This window comes from Fukomys damarensis, unplaced genomic scaffold, assembly GCF_012274545.1.
Source record: "Fukomys damarensis isolate Sample0158 unplaced genomic scaffold, DMR_v1.0_HiC HiC_scaffold_14, whole genome shotgun sequence".
In the NCBI taxonomy this organism is placed as follows: Eukaryota; Metazoa; Chordata; class Mammalia; order Rodentia; family Bathyergidae; genus Fukomys; species Fukomys damarensis.
In genome coordinates, this window is record NW_022900926.1 from 5,884,810 (window position 1) to 5,904,857 (window position 20,048).

The 20,048-nt window shown below is 39.8% G+C and overlaps 1 protein-coding gene and 1 long non-coding RNA gene across 2 annotated transcripts in view; one reads left to right on the top strand and one right to left on the bottom strand.

Moving 5' to 3' along the window:
• Nucleotides 1-20,048, top strand: part of Nkain2 (sodium/potassium transporting ATPase interacting 2) — a 500,786-nt gene that overhangs the window by 321,596 nt on the left and 159,142 nt on the right. The window contains exon 5 of the mRNA XM_010625769.3: nt 11,346-11,546. Coding sequence (XP_010624071.1) covers nt 11,346-11,546 — 201 coding nt within the window. The remainder of the gene's footprint in view (nt 1-11,345; nt 11,547-20,048) is intronic.
• Nucleotides 19,812-20,048, bottom strand: part of LOC104863382 — a 9,712-nt gene continuing 9,475 nt past the window's right edge. The window contains exon 4 of the long non-coding RNA XR_780545.1: nt 19,812-19,983. This is a non-coding gene — a long non-coding RNA (uncharacterized LOC104863382). The remainder of the gene's footprint in view (nt 19,984-20,048) is intronic.

Consider the following 20,048-nt stretch of genomic DNA (forward strand, 5'->3'; position numbering starts at 1 on the left):
GGTACCTATCAACTGTCTTAGGTTTGGGGTTGCATTCCTATAAAAACAACAGTCATTCAACATGTTAAAGTACATTTGCTTATTTTTTAAAGAAAATATACTTTTGTCAACTCTTACATAAGAATTTATGAAAAATGTGAATCTTCATTTCAAATGCAGCCTTCATCAATGTCCCAACTCCTGCATCCTCAGCTAATTATAAAATGTTAATTATCATGGTGTCTTCTAACTACTTCTCTCAATCCTGAAAACTAAATGTACACTCTGTTATTAATGTAAAGATTTTAACCTCTCATAATTTTGTTTGTTAAAATAACTTCTGTACATTAAATGTCCTTGGCATGCCTCTAATATCATCACCAGAGTGATATTGTAAGTAAGGAGAATGTGGGCTTGGTCCCACTCAACTGTGAAAATATTGCACACGGTGGCCCTGGTCCTAACTCCCTGGACCCCTGTGAAACTCAGGAGAAGAGTTTGTGCTGATAAAGGTCAAGGGCTCTAAATTTGTGTATCTGTGTCCCCTTCATGGTGACCATAGTGCCACACAGGTATGGGTCTCAACGTGTCTTCTGTGTGGTCCCAGAGTAGACTTCATTCTTTTACAGCGACACCTCTAGGTTTATGGTTCACAGTACCTGTGGTCTGTCACTGGTTAAAAGTTTCTCAGATTTCTTGTTCTGGCATTTAAGTCCTCCCTAGTCTAGGTCCATCTTATGCTTCCAAAGCTATTTGACATTGTTTCTTCTCGCAAACTCCCACCTCACAATTATTAGGCTGCTTAATAACCCTTAAATATATCCATTGCTACAGCCCTATGATTTTGACCAGTTGGTGTCCTCTGCCCACAGTTGTCTTTCCCCTCAGGGTGGTGGTCCATGCTTGCAGCCCCTTCAGGCCCCAGCAGGAGTCCCTGGCATTTGCAGTCCATTCTACTCCTGTACACACTGTCCACACCATTTACGAGGCACTTATCAAATGTCTTCTTATAGTTCTCATTTTATCATTATTTTTGTCTCCCAGGACAGAAAATAAATCCTATGTCAGGTATACCACATAAGAGCTTTCCATCACCATGACATCATGGAGTGTTTTGTACATGGTATGTGAAATTGGTAGTTTTAATAACTGTAATAATAACTGTAGACTATATTTCACAATAAGTGTGTTTTCTAGTTTTAAAATAGTAACAAAGCAGGTAAAAATGGGAAAATATCAATTTTCAATATTATTCCAAATAAAGGAGGTAATAGAAAAACTTCAGAAATCCAAGACAACCTTTCAGATTTTTAAACTAAATATCCCAACTTCTCTCTCTTGGCAACCACCACCTCCACCGTGCACATAGCTTCCTTGGCTTACTGTTATAACAGTCTCTTCTTCAAATGTCGTGAAGTGGGGAAGTCAATTTTAGCTTTCTATTGAATTTCTGAAATGTCACGAGTATCATTTTCTCATTTACTTGTCAACTTTTAAAAAATCAAATGCTTATTATTTGTTGAGTAATTAGGCTTCTTGTATTGACCTGAATACATACAGGTCCTGTCACAAACAGATTTTTACTGCTAATAGCAGCTTTTGTGTAGCACATGAGACCCTGTTATTTGGGAAAATGACATGACCAATAATGGAATCCTTTAACGTGAACTTTTTGAAGACTTACTAAGACATGTGAATAAGCAAATTTATACGAAGCCTATACTGACCTGAGCATACAATTATGCAGATGTATTTAAATTTAAAGGTTTTTGTATTTACAATTCTGAGCCAAATTTTGTCTATGAATTTATCACAGGAATGGAAACTTCTTATATGAGCACTGTGTCATTCTAACAAATGTCTGGCTCCAGCACTCTGGCAGGCTCAGTCAAAGGATCACCAGTTCAAGCCCACAAGCTCAATTTGGACATGTTGGCCATTTGGTGAGACCTTGTGTCAACATTTAAAACAATAAAATTTAAAGGTCTGTAAATGTAATTAGTACAAAGGTGCTGGTTCAATGCCCAGTACCAGAAGAAAAGAAAAAGAAAGTTTTATTTTGGCACAGTTTTGGAGGGTTCAGTCCATGGTTTGCTGACCCCGTCTTTTGAGACCTATAGCAAAGCAGGACATCATGACAGGCAGCTTATCCATGGGCAGGATGCAGAAAGAGAAGGGGCTAAAGTCCCTCTCTCCTCTTCAAGGACTCACCACCAATGACCAGCAAAACTACACTAGACCCCACCGGTTAGTTTCTATAACCTCCCAGTGGTGCCAACCTGGGGGTGAAGACTAGTTCATGGGCCTTTTGATTTAATATCCAAACTATACCACATTTCAGTGTTGAACTGAACCCGTGGACATTTGTCAACATCAAAGGGCACATGTGCAAAACTGCTTGGATTTCCAGGGTGATTTACCTTGCTGACCTCTTTTTATCGTTTGGAAGTTGTTTCTGAGTATTTGTGGTTCAAAGAGAGGTCCACAGTGGAGTCCACACCAAGCAGTATTTGCTGAAATGTATGTAGAATCCACCAAACGTTAAACTCTCTAAAGAAACAGCAGATACACAGCTAATGCCTCCTAAATGTTGATATAAGACTTCTTACCAGTGGAATTTGAAAGAAGATGATGAAGAAATGTCTACATGTTTGTAAGGAAAAATGACCTTCAACAAAGAAGCATATATCCAGCCAAAATATAAACTGATATAAAAGTACAGTGAAAATGCCTTAATCACTCACCTATTCCTCATATAGCAGTGATGGTACTCTTCAAAACAAGAGAAGGAACGAGGTAAGAGAAAGACGTGAGAACGGCTGAAGAGGGGTTGCACTGACATTGTGAAAAAGGATGAGGTAGATTTTATTCAAGCTATTGTACCAGGGAAGAAAAACTTCAGTGTGGAACTGACATCAACTCCAAGTTAACAAGAAGGAAGACATTATTCAAGTCTTTTTCGAGATTTTTCTTGCTTACTTTCCTGCATAGCACAAAGTACCAAATGAAATTTGGAATTAAAATTAGTATCATGCACTTAGCACCATAACAAATGGATAACTAGAATTAAATGTAACAAAATGTATGTAAGATTATATAAGGAAAAGTATAAAAACCTCATAAAAAAGAAGTAAATAAATGGAGAGCTACTCTATGTTCAAGTCTGAGAAGGTACAGTATTTACAAGATGTGAGTTCTTTCCCGCTTGATCTATAGATTGGGAACACACTCAAATTCCGTCAGGTTATGTTGTGATTTTAAAATTCATAGAGAGGGCTGGGGATTGGCTCACTGGTTCTGCCGCCTGCCTTGCAAGCGCAAAGGCCCAAGTTCTGTCTCCAGTACCAAAAATAAATAAATAAATAAATATAAAATTTATAGAGAAAGGCAAAAGACTAATAGCCAATGAAATGTTAAAACAACAAAGTTTGAAGACTGACATTACTTGACTTTAGGATTTACTGTAATGCTACATTAGTCATGAGAGTGGTCTTAAAGAACAGACATAGATCAATGGAACAGAATAGGGAGCCCAAAAGTACGCCCATGTAGAGATAGTATGCTGTCGTCAGTCTGCCTGCTCACAGAACAAGGTTCAGGAGCTCGAGCTGGGAGGGCAAGGTGTGGAATCACCAAGCAGACTCTGGGGAGGTTTCTGGAACGCTTCTGCTTTTAATAAGTTCAGCCAGCAATTAAAAGTTTTGAAAGAGGGAGTGGCAAAGGAGGAGTAATACATTTGGTTTAACAGGATTGGTTATTGGAGTGTCCTTGGACGGGTGATGGAGGCATCTAACTAGGGGGGATGGGCGAGGCCATAGCTGGACATAGACAAGGCTCAACGCCTGAGCTAGGCCTCTACTACTGTGCTAGGAGACATCAGTGTGCACTTTTCCCAGCCAGACTTGTACCTCGCTGGCAATAGTAAACTGATTTTTGTAAAAGAAAGTGAAAGAAGGAAAGAAAGAAATGAAAAGACAATATAATGGAGAGTCTTTTCAAGAAATTATTTTGAAACAACTGGGTGTCCACACACACTTAAACCAAAAAAAAAAAAAAGATTCTTAGAAGCAGACTTTGTAGTAGTAGCAAAAGTTAAGTCGAAATGAATCATGTATTTACATGTAAGATGAAAAACTAGAAAAAACATAAATGATCTTGGGTATGGCGTTACTGTTTTAGATATGATCTCTGTTATGATTTAGATCTAAGATGTCTGTCTCCCCAAAGTCTCATGTGTTTGGAAGGTGACTGGTTCATAGGAGTGCCTTACTCATTCCTGTATTCTTTCATTTATGTACTCAGTCATGCCTATGCTGTTAGGACGCGGGGCTTGATTGGAGGTGATCACTTGGTGTGTGACCTAGAATGATGTGTTCTTGTTCTGGGTTCTTCCTTTCTGTCTCTGCTTCCTGGCTGTCATGATCTGAATGACACCAGTTGCTTCTCCCATGCCATCTCCACCTTGGATCAGGTTCACTGTGTACTAAAACCACTAAAACTGGGGGCCAAACCAAACCTCTTCTCCAGGTTGTAGATGTCAGATATCTTGTCCCAGCTGGAAAACTGGAAAGCTGACTAATACAATACCATAGTTCATGAAAGAATTACCAAGCTATCCATTATTAAAATTTCCTAGTCTTCAAGAGAATGAAAAAACAAAGCATAGGCTGGGAGAAAATATAAGAGATCAACTAATAGAGGCCTGTTAACCAGTAACGAAAGAGGGTTTGGTTCACTTGTTAACCAAAGAATTTATAAAGCTCTACAATAAGAAAATAATCTCATAAGGTGTTCCAAACACTTCACTATGGAAGACAGCAGGTATGTATGTGAAAAGATGTTCAGTATCATGTATTATTGTGAAAATGCAAATTAAATGACGCTGAAATGCCACCACACACCCATCACAATGGTCCAAATCTAGAAAAATGACAACACCAAATGGCACCAAGGGTACAGAGCACTAGGGGCTTCCGAGAATGGCTGATGGGAACTCAAATTGTACAGCTCTTGGAAGACCCTTTGGAAGTTCCCTACACACTAAGCATAACCTTAACGCACAATCCAAATCCTGTCGTATTCACCCAAATTAACTGAAAGCATGTACATATAAAACCTGCACATGAATGTTTATAGAAGCTTTTTTCCTACTTGCCAAATCTTGAAAGCAAGCAGCAGTGAACAGATAAATGCTAATTCATCCAAATAAGTATGTATTATTTATTACTAAAAGGAAATGAAAAGCCCTGAAAAGACATGCAGGAAACTGAAAGGTATATTGTTGACTGAAAAGCTTACATAGTGTGCTATTCTAATTGTATGGAATTCTGCGTAGAGAAAGCTACAGAGAGTGCAAAAGGAGCACTGTTTCTAGGGGTTAGAGAGGTGAGAGAGTCTTATGTGTGGACAGAGAAACTGCCAGGTAAGAAAATGACGTGTGTGATACTCTGACATGGTGGGTGATGTCTTAATGCTTTTGTCAAATTCCATCAGCCACGCACTAATAGAGAATATCAATATAAATGATGGACTTCAGTCCATTGATTATCATAAATATACCATTTGCTGTAGATTGCTTAAAAGGGGGCAGTTTTGCATATGGGAGGGCAGGAATATCAATTTTTTGTGAGCCTGCAACTTCTCTTACGAAAACCCCAAAAGTCTTATTTTAAATATGAAAGAATTAGTGACTCCAGGAAAAACAAAAGTTATATAAGGGATACATTGTTGTCATAATTCCCAGCTCAGCTCAGCCATGAGAATATATGTGTGTGTGTGTGTGTGTGTATACATATATATATATATATATATATATATAGTCATAAACTTTAAAATATCGACATAACCAAACTTTAGGAAAGATTATATACAATGAAGGATAATAGAGAAGTATATGAACTAAGAATTCAAATTTACGCCTTCCATAGTAGAAATCAATAGATATATTTAAGTGATAAATGGATAATGTCAACGTAGGTACAGTACTTATAAAATCAAAGTAAATACTCTAAGGAACAGTTCTAAAAACTGGAATTGATTGTCAACTGGATACTTGGAGATGAAAAAAGCTATGGACAAAAAATACTATTTTGGTTGTTAGTTTTATGATAAATATAATTTTTAGACTATATGTCATTAACAGTCTAGACAATAGATAATAACAAAAATGTGTAATAAAATGCAATAATTATTCAAGCAATATGTCTCAAGTGATCTTTAGAAATTGCAATTTGGTGTTACAGGATGAACTGTATTCCTCGTTCCTGGCAATTTTGTGTGATGCCGCAAAGCCCTGACTTCCAGAACCTCAGAATGTGGCTTTATTTGGAAGTGGAGTCATTTCCAGTGTAGTTAGTTAAGACGAGCTCACTACAGCAAGCTGCAGGGTGGTGGGGGCGAACCTCAGGCACGCGTGCCACAGCTGGCTGTTCGTTATCACTGAAAACCCTAAAGGGTTCCCCACCACTGCTCTAGGCCACTTTGACTCATGTGTTTATAACGGAGAAATCAGACCACACAGAGGACACCGTGACAAATAAAGGCAGAGCTCAAGGCAATACTTTCTCAAGCCAAGAAGCGCCAAGTCTGGCCAGGATCCCATCAGGGACAAGGAACAGGCACTTCCTCTGGCCTCAGAAGAGACCAAGCCTACTCAGACCTTGATCTCAGACTTTTAGCTACAAGACAATTCTGAATTTCTAAAGCCATCCAGTCTGTAGTAGGGAAGTAATACAGTCACCATGGTGGAAAGAAGACCTAAAGATACCTCAGCTGTCCATTAAACCTTGCTAATATCCTTGAAATTTAGGGGATCATAATCCACTAAAAAATACAACCCAGTGGATTTCATGTAAAAATGTTTATGAAATTGATGATTCATCTTAAGAAGTTAGTATCAGGAAAGAAAAGATCACCCTTCCTGGGGATTTGGCACCTTCCGTTGTTTTGTAGATAATCATAACTGTGCTCACCAAGTGTTGTTTTTTACTGTTTATTTCTTTCGGTACCAGGGACCAAACTCACAACCTTGAGCTTTCGAGGCAGGTGGCGGAATTGCTGAGCCAAATCCGCAGCGCTACTCGTGTTGTCCTCACCAGCAGCACACCAGTGTGGGGCTGTGGGTGTCTCGGTTTCCCGGATCACTAGCTATCATCTTCACTTACTGGCCTTTATTCCTCACCCTTGTTTTGATAATATTTATATTCTTTATCATGACAGCTCTCTTTGGGGCAGTGCTTAAGATATAATTAATAGATAAATGAACACTTCTGACCCCCACAGTAAAGCCCTATGTCAGTGCTTTTATGAATTTGGCTCTGCTGCCATAGTGACCAGCTGTCTCTCTGGGATAACAATAAGAGGTTTCCAAAGAACAGGGACTTTTATTGTCCGATTCATGATAGGCCTGTAACCAACAACTTTATTCCCACTATTAGTGCTTTGATTCCTGTTTGAAATGGGACTGCCCCTGAAAAACTCATGCATAATTGTTTGCCAATTTGTTGCATTTTCTATGAGAAGCAATTATTGCTTCAAGAGATTAAGAGTGACAATGCAAACACCACACTTTTTAGTCCCATAAAACTCTCTTAGCCATTCCCTCTTTGGAGCTTCATCTCCAGTCAGTTTCCTGTGAGAAACAGAGGCCTACTGAAACCTACTGAGGCCTAGAGCTGTAGGGCGCTGGGGATATAGCTCAGTGGCACCGTGCCTGCCTAGCAAGCAAAGATTCTGGGTTCGATCCCCAGTACACACACACAAAACAAGAGTAAAGGTAGAATCGCTAGCTGTTAGGAAGCCAGACCACGTTGATCCTGGCTGTCATCACAATTTAGTTTAGTTTGTTTGTTTGTTTGCCCTTTGGATCCTTTGCACATTCCTCATACGCATTAGTGATTCATCCAGCTTTTGGTAACCAAACATTAAATGATTAGGATTGTGAGAGATAAATAGAAAATGTATTCCATTCTTGTACCTGTGTCATAAACTACCAATGGACCTGGTTCTTCTGCTGGCATAGGATAACATACAGAGTGATCCTTCTCCTTTTCCTCAACTACTGAAGAGTCATCTGAATTCATTAGGATTCACAAAATAGTCTGTGTTCAGAAATGGGCATAGCTTTTCAACATTACAATAAAAATCCAAATTTCACTCAAAATTAAATGTTTTCCTAGGTATTAGTCAGATTTTCCATTGCTGGACATGAGACACAGCGCTCATAATTTAAAAGAGGAAAAATTCAATTTATCCCAAGATTTCAGGGATTGAGTGCCTGGCCAGCGGGCTCCAGTGCAGAAGCACCATGGAAGGGTGTGACAGAGTGGAGCTGCTTAGAGCCTGGCAGCTGGGAAGCAGGAAGGATTATATACGGTACCCAAGTCACACGTCCGTGACCTCCTAGACACACCTGCCACAGCCTCCTATGGGAAAGAGTTGTCTACACAGGATTTTACTACTTCTGTCTTTAGTAGCCACTTCCTCCTAAGTCACAATTATCAACTGAGGTTTGAAACTTTTCCGTGCGTGCAATATGAAAAAGGGAGAAGTGATAAGGAGGTAGGAAAACTATACAGGTGCTAACAGACGCTGGCAGGTCGTGAAACCGACACTCTCACAGCACTTCTTTAGGGTTAACTGTGCTTCATACCCACCTCACGGGAAAGTATGTGGCTTCGTTGGTGCACCTTGTGTACTGGCTGTATCACGTTTCCTTCCTCAGATCCTGGGAGCGTGTGGCCGTAGATCCCATCCTTGTCCCCTACCCACTGGCCACCTGGGAAACCACTGAGGAAAACCCTGTCTTAGCTCACTCAGCATGGCCCTCATCTGCTCCCAAAGATTACCATCCTAGAGCTATGATATGTAGCTATGCAGTTGCCTTCTAAAGACTGTCTACTTTTTTATGGCCACTTAGTGGGTAGTTCTAACCGTAAGCCTTATTTTGAGACTTATCAGGTCTGAATCAGAAAGTAGTTGCTGTGTCTCCTCAGTTCCAAGGCATACTTGCAGCCCTTCTCAGTAGGCTCGGGAAGAACAGAAATCTTCCCCTCTCGCAGGCACCACAACAAAGGTGATGACCTAGCACAGCATCCTCCTGGGGACTCATCCTTGCTATCTCCAAATTCCCTCTGGAGTTGAGTTGGCAACTCAACTCTACCCTCTCCTATTCTCAGTAGGAGTGACTCAGGTCACAAAACATGACTTTAGACATGTTCTGTACAGGCCCTGTGCAGTCCATCTGGCATCTCACACTGCATAGTAGTTAGGTCGCAACTCTAGTGTGGCCACAGCTGTCCTTGAGACTGACAGCTCCAGTTCTCGCCACTGAGCCTCCCTCAGAATTGATCTTCCCTCAAGACTTGCTGAGTAATAGAAAATGTCTTGCACGTTCCCTTCCCAAGCTCTCTTCCTGGAAGACTAGACTGGTTCATATGCTCCTGAGAGCTTCCTGTTGGTACCTGTGATCATGAATGCTCTGATCACAGAAACTCAGCTTTAATTCTGCTTAGAGTTGTGCTTCACCACTATGACGAAAGTCATCCCAAGAGCAGTTGACTTCACAACTCCAGCCTGCAAAATGTGCTGCTTCTTAAGAAACATCATGACCACACTCACTGTAGAAGTTGGCAACACTGAATGGATATTGATTTCCTAAAATAAAGTCCACCCTCTGTGTCCACAAATTCTGTATCCGTATCCAACCAAGTGCCGCTCTACATGAGGGACATGAGCCCCCTTGGATTTGATGCACAGGGGTTGAAAGTCTTGGACCAATTCCTTGTAGATGAAAAGGGATGACAGCGATAGGAAAGGGAAAACTGATTAATATTATGTTTTACTACTTAGAAACTTAAATTTTTCTTATCAGTCAAGCTTATTGTTCTTTTTGTTAGTCCCTGTTTGCTGTATTCAGTGTTTGCACTCCTTGCACTGAATTGGTCCAGGTACTAACACACTTCCACTCCCTTTTCATCCGCTTCCCCTCCCTCCCCTCCTTCCATCTTTTGAGCTCTTTCCCGTTTGAGAAAGAGCTATCTCCCTATTTCCTACTAGCTATCTTTTATTTTGCTTTTTATTTATGACTTGGCTTTTCTCATATAAGAAGTGGTATTTAAGCTTGTGCGTCTGATTATTTCACTTAACATTGTGGTCTCAAAGTGCATCTGCTTTTCTACAAATCATTCAAATTTATCTTTCTTTACGGCAACCTACTATTCCATTTTGTGTAAATGCCACATTTTAGCAACTCATCTGTTGATGGGCATGCAGGCTGCTTCCAAGAGCTGCTGTTTTGAATGGTGCTGCTATAAACACGGGTGTGCACACATCACTGTAACGTGATGTTGGTAACTCTTTTGAGAAGATACAGAGAAGGCGGATAGCTAGGTCTAACGGAATTTCTAGTTTTAGATTTTTCAGAAATCTCCATAATGATCTCTGTAGTGGTTGTACCAGTTTACATCCCTACCAATAATGTAAAAAGGCTCCTTTTTACCCACATCTTTGCCATCATTTATTATTTGATTCTTGATGATGGCCATTCTTTCCGAGGTAGATGGAATCTCAGTGCTGTTTTAATTTACGTTTCTTTAGTGGCCAGCTGTGTGGAGTCTTTCTTCATGTATTTATTGGCCATTTGTACTTCTGTGAAGTGCATGCTCCTTTCATTTGGCCATTTTTAACTGGGTCTTTTATTTTGGGGGATCTTATATTTTTTTACATTCATTATATATTCTATATATTAGTCTTCTGTCGGAGGAACAGCTGGCAAAAAAATTCCCATTAGGTAGGTTTTCTTTTCTTGGTGTTGATTGTTTCTTTGGTGGTGCAGAGACTTTTTAATTCGATATTATCTCATTTGTTAGCATCCTTCACAGAAATGGAGAAAACAAACCTAAAATTCATGTGGAATCAGAAAGTACATACAGTATTATAAGTCCTCGCATTACCTGCAACATTAATTGTGGCTATAATGAAATTCACATTTGAGATTAAAATGTACGATGAATATTCTGTGGAGGAGAAAACTACAGGAGTAAATAATAGCAAGAATTTCACCTCATGTTGGAGATGAAATCATTCCTTTTGTAATATCCACAAATCCTAGAATGTAAGGACCTTTCAATGTTAATGTAAACCATGGGTGTTTTTTCTAATAAAATAATTTCATCTGTGTGGTCAGGCAAACCTTCAAAGGTGTAACCTGTAGACATGTGATTACTTTAGATGCTCCTTGGCTGCCTGTAAAATATAATGCGGGAAGGGGGAATCCCACGCTCTTAAAGAGGAATCTCGCGGCACGTTAGTTCCAAATAAGCTAGGATTTCCAGTCCTTCTCATCCTCATCAGCTGCCTTCTTGCAGGAAACAGACCTTCTGCTGACCTTTAACATTTCGATGCATCGCTCCTGGTGGATGGAAAACGGACCGGGGTGCACGGTGACGTCGGTGACCCCCGCCCCCGACTGGGCCCCGGAAGACCACCGCTACATCACGGTCTCGGGGTGCCTTCTGGAGTACCAGTACGTGGAAGTGGCCCACAGCACCCTGCAGATCGCCCTCGCAGTGAGTGTCCGCAGCAGCCACTCCTCCTCCCAGCCCACTCGGTTTGTTTCTGGGTAAACTTAATGCACATAAATGGAATCTGAGGGGAAACTTTGGGCGTTTTGCTTTTTCCTAATTGATGTCACTTGGAATAGGGATTTATCATGCTAAACCGAACCAGCCTCTGGACCAGGTGCGCTGTCTTCAGCCTTTGATGAGATCAGCGTTTTTCGTTGGTGATCAAGATATCATTGATCAGCCGAGATATGATTATTGGCTTTTGGGGAGACTTTGCAAAGGCTCCAGAGGGCAGAGGTGGGGGTTAGAAGGTAACATTCTACAGGCCTAGTGTAAGATTGTGCTGGGTATCTTCTCCTCCCGCGGGGTTTCCTTGGCCGAGCTGCCAGCGTGAAGATTTCTCTTCTCGGTTGCACTCTTGCGTTCTGTCTTCTCAGATTTCCCCCAGGAGTTTCCATCACATTTTATCAGCTCTCCTCCCTTCTCAGAACAATTCGGCTTTTCTGTTGATCTTATTTTTCACCTTTCATGCCCTGTGCTTCATCATCGTGTCCCAATAAAGAGCCAAATACAAATCCACACCAAATACAAATAAATTCAAAACAAATACAAACAACAAATTCAGATAACATCTTCTTGTTATATAATATAAATCATTTTAGATTGTATTACTGGGATAAAGATATAAATAAAAACATTCCTTTCTCAAGAGGAACTTTTATTGACTATTATATTGTGAAATTTATATACTGAGGCAACGTTGTTATACTGTTCATGAATCCATTTATTCATTCCAGATATAGAATTATATATATTTTTCTTGGGTTCCACATAGATCTACAGTGAATGTGCCTAGTCTTAAAATTGTCAGCAACTAGTAATGCAAGTAGAATTCAGCTTTCACCTCTTTCTTCAATTCACCCCTTTGGGAGTGACCTTGACTTACAATGGAATAATAAGAAAGGAGAAGGTTCTGGATTACATGGCACCAATTAGTTTACATAAAATTCTTCTAGTATAAAAATAAATGTGTATCACAACACATATGTGTTGTAAGTATGCTGTGCTAACAAATACTTCCTAAATTTCTGTCACTAGAGTCACGAATGTTTGTTCTGTGTGCCATCAGGAGGCTCTGCTAACACTGTCACTGAGGGAACTGAGTGGCACAGCCACCCAGCCAGTCAACTTGTGTCCCCAGGCCACAGATGGCAGTGGAGAGTCCGCACGGGCACAGGTGCTCTGGGTGGAGAAAAAGCTCAGGGCCCCTGTTTATCATCCTCCACCTGCCACGCAGTCCCACCAATCACTAAATGGCCAGGGAGGGAGGAGAACTACAAATATCTGGAAATTCACTTAAATAGTTTTCATAGCATTGCATTATGTTCTGGCTACAGCACTGAGCAATCTCCTTGAAATATGCTGTATCTGAGTTACCTTTTCAAAGAAACAAAAATCCTGTGTAATAGTTTCAAACTCCAGAAATATTCAATTTACTCATCTGAAATAAAGATGTTAGGTTTGACAACATGGAAGTAGCCATATTGTTCTTTGAAATCTATTTAAAAGAATATTCCTTCTCATATGGAAAAAGTGAAATATTTCTGGAATTTAAAGACAGATAAAATGTCTTGATATATATGTTACAAAGAAATCTTTATGAGAAAAATTATTTTCTTTGGAAGCCTTTTATTTAAATAATACATTGTGGCAAACTTTCACCTATATTTCAAGGATAATATGAAGATACAGTTCATGTGTATGGCTACTTATATATGTTCTTAGAAAATTACTGGAATCCATGTGTGTGTACCTATACTCACAAATTTATTAATCCCTACATAAAATTTTGGCACACAGGGAATTTCCGAAGAAATGAATTCAGACATGAAGCATATGTCATACCACCCTAAGAAAAAACGTTTCTGCATAGGTTAAAAAAAAAACTGTAAAGGCAAACTGGCTAGAGTACAAATAAGATGGCTAGATTGCCCCAGAACAGATGTAACCAAAAACTCAAATTACTAGTTCTCCCGCCTCTTGTCTACATGGACTCCAATATAGTGAAGAAATAGTTTGAGCAAACAGTCACAGGATGCAGCATTTTCAATTCTTCCTTTTCACATGTTCTTCCTTCTTTGGGTGTTCTATTCCAATTCGGACAATGGAACACCTGAGGATAAGTTTCAAACTTCAGCACACTGATTATCTTTGGACTACTGTTGTGTACCTGGCATTGGGCTGAAAGTGCCTGTGTACAGCAAAGCTTAGGAAATCTTCACTGCAGTTTTCCACTGCGAACCCAAAAGAGTGCATGCTGAACAATTTGCTCTGTGTAGTTACTGGAAGCCTTCCAAAGATGTTGTCCTGTAGCCATTCTGATCAACTGTGCTGTGATGGTTTGTTAAAAAATGGTGTCTTCGATCTCTGCCCCTCCCCTTTTGATACCCAGATCTTCTATCTCCCTGGCAATAAAACATTCCATTCCATCAAGCCCAGTGAATGCTCCCTGAGTGCCTGTGCCCTGTGGCATCTAGAGAAACAGCGGTGTCTCCAACTTTTTATTTGTCACGGTCAAAACTGAAGAAAGATTTCCGAGGGTGCAAGCCCGGTAGAAAAGCATACATTTTTCAGGACTGGTCAAGAACTGATATGGCTTGTGCATTTGGGGTATAAACGTTGCTTCCTGGTTTCATTCTACTTTTTGTAAAATCAACTAAACTCTCACTCTTATTGTGCCTCTTGGAGCCCTTGAAGCTGCCCTCCCTTCCAGTAAATCTGGCTTACACCAGCTTTCATCAACTGCTGCTTTCTCAGCTATTGCTCTTGATTAGCTCTAAATCTCCGCAGCTCCTTTTCCCATTTTCCCTGCACTCTTCTTTCACAGATTCCTCACCCCCAGGATGCCTGTCACCCCAGTGTGCTATCTTCTGCCAATCAGCGCCTGGTTGTTTTTGAAATTAGCTCTCACAAAGCCCACATTTGCACGGCATATACATAGATAGCTCGCATCTACCTCCAAAGGAAGACAAGTATAATATCTGTATAATTGGGAAGAGCTGCTATTAATCACAGAGCCTCCAGCCAAGCAGAAAGCTCTGCCAGACCCCATAACGATGAGCCAGGTGTAAGGTTTCCAGCTTTCTCCTCCAGCAACAGCTTTTCCCTCTAGTTTGTAGCAGATCACGCATGAGAAGTACATACAGGTGTGCACTATTTTAATTAAAACCAAAAATGAGGAAACCGCATTTGCAAAATAGATTAAATGTGCGTGGAAAGAGAGATCAACTAGGGAGATGATGTTCCCATTACAAAAGAATTAATCAAAGTTGCCAAGCAATGTGTCCTTGGGAGTGCACAGATTAGAAAACATGTTCATGTGAGCACAGTCTTTCAACCAAGCAATTGTTGGGTGAAGGCAGCAGAACAGGCTACAAGCCCTTCCTAGCATATACAGCTAGGGGCCACGGTCCTGCCTTCGCACCAAAGATGGGGAAGGGGCTGCAGCCTGAATTCTGGACCAGCTGATGGGTCATGGATTCCTGAGGTCTAAAGAGCCAGAGTTCCCAGTGGGAAAGGACACTGATTGACTAGCGTGGCTGGCCATCAGGCGAGGAGGTACGTACCTGCCTTGCTTCACTTGCTGCACTTCCCATCACTAACACAACAAAGACTAAGTATGTTTTACAAATAAATATTTATCAGTGATGCTGAGAAAATAGTTATAGCAATAAGCGAAGTGATGATGTTTTTTTGAAATATATGTTAAGATTCCAAATCATGCACTGGAAAACAAAACCCTTAATCTCGCTCTTCTCTGGCCACATCCAGAGAATCAATATCTCTAAATTTAATATAAACCTCTCCAACCAAATAGCTCATTTTTGTTTTCATTTGTTTCCTCTACTTGATTTCCTTTACTTCCGATACGCTTCTAAACTCATGGCAGGTTGACTATTAATTGTTTTTGTAGGAACTAGCAGAGGATATCAGTAAAAATGTAAATAAGCTTCCCATTTCCATTAGATAAATAAGCCATTAGAGGTGGCTTGGAAACCATGCACAAATGAGCAAGAAAGTATGGAAGAATTTAGAAAAAGTTCTGATACCCAGGGTGCTTAATAGCTAAAAATAAGTTAGCTATCAATGTATCCTTCTGTTATATTTCTCTGTTCAAAACACTTTGTACTTTGTAGAGCACATGGAATCATTGTTCAACAGATTGTGTTTTTTTTTTAATGCAGTGAATAAAGCGTATGCCTTCAGATTGAGGAAGTTACAGGCATTCCAGTTATTCCAGTTATTAACTTATATTTGTCAGTATCTTGGAATATCATGGTATGACTTGCCTGCAGATGCCCGGAGTGGAGAGTTTCCCAGTTTGGAAGCCCTGATCCCAGCTGACTTGGGAGTGGGGTGGGCGTGGCACGTAGGTATTTCTTCAGACACGCTGCTATGTGAGGCGCATGTGTGGGAGGGTCTTGGGTATGTTTCTCTTCCGGGATTCCTATCTGGAAATACTTGTCCACAATGATTTCCTAGTTAAATATCTGGATCCTAATTTTCATCTCACCGAGGACATTGCAATGTAATATGTAAATATCACACCCAAGCTAGAGCTCCTGTCCTTTCAGGATGAGTGGGAGTGCTAGGAGCCGAAGCTCAACCCCGGCTGTGTTCCCAAGGAATATGGTTGCCATGGGGACAGCCTGTGTTGCACTTACTTGAGTCGAAAAATTAAGACAGATCTCTATTAAGAAAAAAATAAGGTTCACTTGGTTGATTTGTTTCCTAGTGAAAAATGAGTTAGCCATTTAAATTATAAGTTACAGATTTTCCCTTTTTTCATAAGCTTAGCTAGATCCATAGCTCATACTTTGACAACAGACTCAAAGCACACCATTTTTTAAAAATTAACAAAAATATTGTTTTCAAAGACATACATTGAAAATCAATAATAGTTCTCAAAGTTTCTTTTTAATATACTGTCTGCCCTTAAGAGAGTTCAGTGTATAATTAATAGTTGTTTATTTTGTCTTGGTTGTTTTTTTTTTTTACATACTTCCCAGGAATTGTCACTGCGAAGTGAGTGATTTCTAATTTTTTGCTTTTATTAAAATTGAGGGAATACCTTATAGATTTGTCTGTTGGTAGTTAAGTAATTTAAATCCTTTTGAGATAGATACTTATGTACATTGTGATGTACAACTGACAATAACTTGCAGAATTTATAGTAAGTGGCATCATTATAACAATGCAGCCACATCTCTATTTAAGAATGTCTTTCAGTGATTCTACTTTTAAAAATACTAAAAATTGAATTCCACTGAACTTTTTCTTTCTAGTACTAATAAAAATTTCAAATAAAATTTTATTTTTGTTAATAATTTTGATCAATGCATATAATAGCATGTATTACTGGATTAATAGTGTAAAATAGTAATTATGATTATAATTCAAATAAGAATATATTTTTCCACATCTTTTTTTATTCAGTGCATTTTGGTTATATGGATTTATGGGTTTCATTTTGGCAGATTCATAAATGCATATGACATACTTTGAGAGCATTTTTATAACTCAATGCCTATGGGCAGGGGAAAGAAAAATCAAATCTAAATGTAGACATATTAAATGTAGTATATGTTTGCATATTTACGCATATTCATACACAATTGTTGTAAAGTGGTATGAAAGAATAAGTAACCCAACTTTCAGGAAAATAAGAATATTTTATTAGGACAAAATTCTGTGACAGCATTAGAATGCAAATAGATTCAGAAGAAAAAGAACCACATAAAAAAGTTGTATTTGAACAAGAATGGGTATATATGCTTTTAAATAAGTGACTTTTAAACCATACTGATATTCACATTTCATTGAATATATTCCAAAAACAAACATAATAGACCTCTTTCAGATGTATTAACATTTAAAATGTACCAAAATCAATAGTTTATTTGGGGGGATTGTGGAGGTCTCACAAAGTTGCTGACTGCCCAGCCTGGGATGGATCTTATGATGCTCCTGCCTCAGCCCCAGAATGCTGGGACTACCCAGCTCTAATCACTCTTTTATCACTATTTAATTGATCCTCTGCTACCTAACGTGACATATAGATTAAACAAAGGCCTTGTCAAAATAGCAATGGCATTTTCATAAAAATAGAAAAAAAATCCTAAAAGTCTTATGAAACCACAAAATAACCTACATAACAAAAACAACTTTAAGAAATAAAGTGAAACGCATTGTTCTTCCTTATTTTAAAATACATTACAAAGCTATGGTAAATAAAGCAGTATAGTACTGACATAAAAACACATACCAAATAGTGGAACAGATGGAGGCCAGGAACAGATCCACGGGTTTGCAGTCAACTGACCCTCCACAGGGTTGTCCTTTAAACCACTAATGAAAGCTCTCTAGTGTGCAGCTTCAGGTGAATTTATTTGTTTAATTGTTTCCAGAATATATAAAAGCAGGAATGGGCTCTGTTCCCTAGGGTAGTGTTTCTTAGAGCTGAGAAGAGCAATAATTCCTGCTCAGTCATTTAATGCAGAATCATCACAGGGCCCACTCCTGGAACTTCTGTCCTTGGGCTTGAGGTGATGGGTGAGATGGGTGCGTTTTCAAAATTTTCACCAAAAATGTTGCAGCTTTCCTTTTGATTCACTCTCAGATTTGCTACTGGTGTCTCTAAAGTCCTGAATCGCTCAGCAACACACAGGGTCTGGTTAGGAAGGTGACGCCAGTACCGAAGTGGTGTCAGAGCTCCAGTTGTCCTATCAGTTCTTTTCTCTGCCTGAAGAGTTGTTTATTTCACTTCTCAGGCGGCCGGGCAAAGCCGCCCACAGAACTGACACGCTATCAGCCTGCGCTGTGTGTGTTGGGTGTACACTGAGCAGGCGGTTGATCTGGGACTGTAAACTGAGTCTCCTGATTCTCAACCTGCTGTCAGAGACGACACACAACAGTTTTCTCCGTAGGACAGAACCACTTGCTGCCTTCAGTGGAAGATGGCTAGAGCGGAAAGCGTTCTTCCTTCCCAGCACCCTGGATGTTCAGCAGCTTCTATGCTAGGCTCCGTGGCTTGTCTCCTCCAACTCTGAGCATCCTGGGCCGTCACATGCACAGAGCATCTTGTCAGAAGTTCATAACCCAAGAAACAAGATACCTATGCTGTGTAGCATTCTGTAGCATTAGGAGAGTTTGTACACATTCAAGAAACATAGGAAGAAGAACCGAGTATCCATGTGAACGGGGAGTTTTCCCAAGGTGGCTGAAATAGGACAATGGGAAACAAAATCCAGAAAGGACATGTCTTAGCCCAGCTGAGAGTCACAAGACACTTTGAGTAGGCAGAGCGCAACAAAATAATTTGCAAATCCCAAATGAATCTGTCCTTTAATAGTGAGAAATACTATTGCTAGTAGTAAGAAACAACCTGTGTCACTTCTAAAATGAGCAGTTTAATGTTCTGATCTCTCCTCTAGTCTTAATTTTTCCTCCAGACAATAATAAATTTCTTTGGTATCACTCCCTTAGCTCAAAATACCCTGACAACTTACCTACAGATGCCAATTAAGTTTTGGGTAAAATAACCACTAATCCATTAGTTGTTGAGTATTTTATTTTATTTTATTTTGCTTTTGTACTGTCATGTGCCTTTGTAAATTGGTGAGTAGTTCTGTAAACACGAGAACAAGCCAAAGACAAGAATTGGAACAGTCTCTGGCTTGAAATTAAAATTAAGGTTTTTTGTTTTTTGCTTTAATATTCTCTGTACTCCCGACATGCAAATTCAGAAATAGAAGGTAAAATATTCACAGTCTGAGAGTAACAATGCTTAAATCTTATACCCAGTTGTGTAATGAACTACTTTGTACTTAGGAACTAAATGAGATCACGTTAAAGGGATCACCTTGGAAATCAGTAAAGGTAGTATTATTTCTTTTCTCCGCAACTTAATTCCTTCCAACGTTCACTGAGAATGCCATAATCTTTTCAAGCTAAATCACAATGATGTGCAAAATTGAGCTAGATCCTACACAGTTCACTTACTCCCCAGATGGAGCTGGGATTAAAGTCCCGACCATACCACGTAGTGCACTGTGCCTGGTTCCCCACTGCTGTCCGTACGCAGTATCTTCTTCGGTGTGGGATGCTTGAGGAACTTGCACACCCCCGTGTGTCTCACTCTCTGGGAATGTTCGAGAACATTGCAGAACAAAAGATGAAACCTTTAAGATGATAGAAATTACTCCCCAGATGGAGCTGGGATTAAAGTCCCGACCATACCACGTAGTGCACTGTGCCTGGTTCCCCACTGCTGTCCGTACGCAGTATCTTCTTCGGTGTGGGATGCTTGAGGAACTTGCACACCCCCGTGTGTCTCACTCTCTGGGAATGTTCGAGAACATTGCAGAACAAAAGATGAAACCTTTAAGATGATAGAAAACATTATATGCTGCAACAATTTCCAATAATTGTGTCTTTTAATGCTAT